The sequence below is a fragment of the Nicotiana tomentosiformis genome, chromosome 5 (assembly GCF_000390325.3).
Source record: "Nicotiana tomentosiformis chromosome 5, ASM39032v3, whole genome shotgun sequence".
NCBI classification, from domain to species: Eukaryota; Viridiplantae; Streptophyta; class Magnoliopsida; order Solanales; family Solanaceae; genus Nicotiana; species Nicotiana tomentosiformis.
Genome location: NC_090816.1, coordinates 81,266,081 through 81,270,163, shown reverse-complemented (window position 1 = coordinate 81,270,163; position 4,083 = coordinate 81,266,081). Strand labels below are relative to the sequence as shown.

General features: G+C 43.4%; 1 protein-coding gene across 1 annotated transcript; it reads right to left on the bottom strand.

The window, feature by feature from the left end:
• Positions 1-3,187: 3,187 nt before the first annotated feature.
• On the bottom strand, positions 3,188-4,083 carry LOC138892664 (uncharacterized). Its single transcript, XM_070176398.1, has 2 exons — positions 4,053-4,083; positions 3,188-3,966 (listed from the first exon to the last, which is right to left on the bottom strand). The coding sequence occupies exons 1-2, from the start codon at positions 4,081-4,083 to the stop codon at positions 3,188-3,190; spliced, it is 810 nt and encodes a 269-aa protein (XP_070032499.1).

The following is a 4,083-nucleotide window of genomic DNA, read 5'->3' as shown; positions in this document are numbered from 1 at the left end:
TGACCCTGAATCATCCGAAAACCGAACTCGACCGCACACACAAGTAATAACACATAATATGAAGCTGCTCGAGACCTTAAGCTTCCAAACGAGATGTTAATTCTCAAAACGACCGGTTAGGTCATTACAATATCTCCCGAAACTATCCCACCAACTATTACACTGAAGCATTATCACCAGTTTTGACATTGAAATTCAGTCGTATCACCAAATTCAAGCTAGAAAAAATAATTTCACAATGATATAAAAAATTTAGAAATCTGCTATACGTTCAGAGCTGATTGATCATACTTCACATTCATATGCAATCAGTATTTTCTGAAAGGATTTTGTTTTGAATTTGTTGCATTTTTGATAGAAAAACTGAGGAAATCATCGGTAGAGGTGGATTCTGCAGAAAATTAGGCGTCAATTGCGTCTTATATTGGTTGTAGATTGTAGCGTATAAGATTTGTAACTGAGAAATATTCTCTAGCTTGAATCACGCGTCTAATTAGAGAAGCCCACAGTTCGAAGGACACTATATTAGGCGATTGTATAATTTTTGTAGAGAAAACTTGTTTATGCCGTGTAATTTGCAATACTTGGACAATTTAGGTAAATAGGTTTTATATAGTGTATAGAAAGGAAATAAATCCTAAAAATATTGCTAGGGATTTGAAGTGAATTTTCAACCCCCATACATACAAGATTCTCTATTAAAATATAGAAATAGAGATGATAACTCATAATTTTGTTGGTAAAAAACTGCACTCCACTCTTCCTCGTGGTTTTAGTCACTGTCAGCAGAATTCTCTATTGGCTGTTGTCGATCTTACGCACTCCCCTTTCCCCTATTGCTAGGAGCCTCGCCCTCTTGACTTGATATGTCAAGAAGACTACAACCGATAGGAAGAACACTAGGAGAACGTCGAGACGCCATAAGTTTGGAGCGCAAGGCCAGCAGAGCTTGCTGCAGAGGAGATAAGAAAAGCCTCAGCAGAGGGGACATAAATTAGTAACAGTGGGAAATCCACTGTTAAATAATACTCCTTCTGTTTTAATTATGTGGAAAAGTTTAAATAGACATGAATCTAAAAGAAAAATATTTTTGAAAACTTGCAATTATAAACATATTTTATAGGTGAGTTTAGAATTCAACAATTATACTGGCTAATTTAATACAATAATTAACTAGACTAACAACCCAACAACAACAATAACAACAACCCTGTAAAATCCCACTAATGGGGTCTGGGGAGGGTAGTGTGTACGCAGACCTTACCCCTACCCCAAAGGAGTAGAGAGGCTATTTCCAAAAGACCATCGGCTCAAGAAAACAAAAAGACAAAACTACAAAAGGAGACAACATTAGTATCACCACAATAATCATAGAAAAAATAGGAACACCATGAAATGCAGAAGAAAGATGCAAAGCAAAAATGATAGCTAGAAAATAAAACATGCACTGAAAAGCGAAATAGTGAAACACAACATTGTCATTAGCTACCCTAGACAAAAACCCTACGTGGCCAGTCCCACAATGGTACGAAGTAAGTCAAGACTCAACTACATCCTAACCTACAACTCTAATACTCGACCTCCACATCTTCCTATCAAGTGTCATGTCCTCGGAAATCTGGAGCCTCGCCATATCTTGTATGATCACCTCTCCCCAATACTTCTTAGGCCGCCCTCTACCTCTTCTCGTGCCCTCCACAACCAATCGCTCACACCTCCATACCGGAGCATCTGGGCTTCTCCTTTGAACATGTCCGAACCATCTAAGCCTCGCTTCCCGCATCTTGTCATCAATGGGAGCCACATGCACCTTCTCCCGAATAACATAATTCCTAATCTTATCTATCCTAGTGTGCCCGCACATCCACCTCAACATCCTCATTTCTGGTACTTTCATCTTCTGGATATGTGAGTTCTTAACGGGCCAACACTCAGCCCCATACAACATGGCTGGTCTATCCACCACTTTATAGAACTTACCTTTGAGTATTGGTGGCACTCACTTGTCACACAGGACTCCAGATGCTAGCCTCCACTTCATCCATCCTACCCTAATACGGTGTGTGACATCCTCGTCGATCTCCCCTCCCCCCTGGATAACCGAATTAAGGTACTTGAAGCTGCCTCTACTCGGGATAACCTGTGATTCAAGCCTCACATCCACGCCCACTTCCCCTGGCTCAGCGCTGAATTTACACTCCAAGTATTCCGTCTTCGTCCTGCTCAACTTGAAACCCTTAGACTCAAGAGCCTGTCTCCAAACCTCTAGCCTCTCGTTAACACCGTCTCGCGACTCATCAATCAGAACTATGTCATCGGCAAATAGCATGCACCATGGCACCTCCCCTTGAATATGTTATGTTAACTCGTCGATTACGAGGGCGAATAAGAACGGACTGAGCGCAGAACCTTGGTGTAACCCCATTACAACCGAAAACTACTTAGAGTCGCCTCCTACTGTCCTAACCCGAGTCTTAGCCCCATCATACATGTCCTTAATCGCTATAATGTAGGGAACGAATACACCTTTTGCCTCCAGGCATCTCCAGAGAACTTCTCTAGGAATCCTATCATACGCTTTCTCTAGGTCAATAAAGACCATGTGCAGATCCTTCTTCCTCTCTCTGTACAGTTCCACCAACCTCCTAACAAGGTGTATAGCTTCTGTAGTCAAACGACCTAGCATGAACTCGAACTGGTTGTCGAATACAGACACTGTCATCCTTACCCTCACTTCAACCACCATCTCCCACACTTTCATGGTATGACTCAGTAATTTGATACCCCTATAATTGTTACAACTTTGGATATCACCTTTGTTCTTATACAATGGGACCACCGTACTCCACCTCCATTCATTCGGCATCCTCTTCGCCTTAAAAATAATATTAAACAACCTAGTCAACTACTCCAAACCTGCTCTCCCCACACACTTCCAAAATTCCACCGGAATATCATCTGGCCCGATCGCTCTGCCCCTACTCATCTTACGCATAGCTCCCACGACCTCATCAACCTCGATATGCCTGCAGTACCCAAAGTCACGGTGACTCTCGGAATGCTCCAGTTCGCCTAGCATAATATCATGATCCCCTTCTTCATTTAGAAGTTTATGAAAGTAAGTCTGCCATCTCCTCTTAATCTGGGCATCTTCCATTAATACTTTACCATCTTCGTCCTTGATGCATCACACTTGGTCCAAATCCCGAGCCTTTCTCTCTCTCAACTTGGCTAGCCAGAATAACTTCTTCTCCCCGGCTTTTTTTCCCAGTTCCTCATACATACGACCATATGCAGCAGTCTTAGCCTCTGTGACCGCCAGCTTAGCCTCCTTCCTTGCTGTCTTATACCTCTCCATGCATGCTCTCCTCTCCTCCTCATCTATGCTCCCCACTAACTTCAGGTACGCCACCTTCTTAGCTTCCACTTTACCTTGAACCACTTCATTCCACCACCAGTCTCCTTTGTGTCCACCAGAGACGCCCGTCGAGACTCCTAACACCTTTCTCGCAACTTTCCTAATACAGTCTGCTATCGCTGACCATATAGTGCTCGCATCACCGCTGCTCCTCCAAGCTCCTATAGCCGATAACCACCCTTCTAACTCTTGGGCTTTATCCTTAGTTAAGGCTCCCCACCTGATTCTCGGACTTCCTCGAGTAGACCTTTTCCTCCTCTTTAACATAATACCAACATCCATCATCAAGAGTCTATGTTGCGTCGCGAGTATCTCACCCGGGATCACCTTGCAATCCTTGCACATTCCTCTGTCACCTCTCCTAAGGAGAAGATAGTCAATCTGAGTCTTCGCCACTGCAATTTGAAAAGTAACCAAATGCCTCTCCCTCTTTGGAAAGCTAGAGTTCACAATCACCAACCCAAAAGCCTTAGCGAAGTCCAACAACGATGTACCTCCTCCGTTCCTCTCCCCAAAACCGAAGCCTCCATGCACCTCGCCATAACCACCTGCAGTCGACCCAATATGCCCATTGAAATCCCTTCATATGAATAGCTTCTCAGTAGGCAGAACCTGACGCACAATCTCATCTAACCCCTCCTAGAAGCGTCGTTTAACCTCCTCAT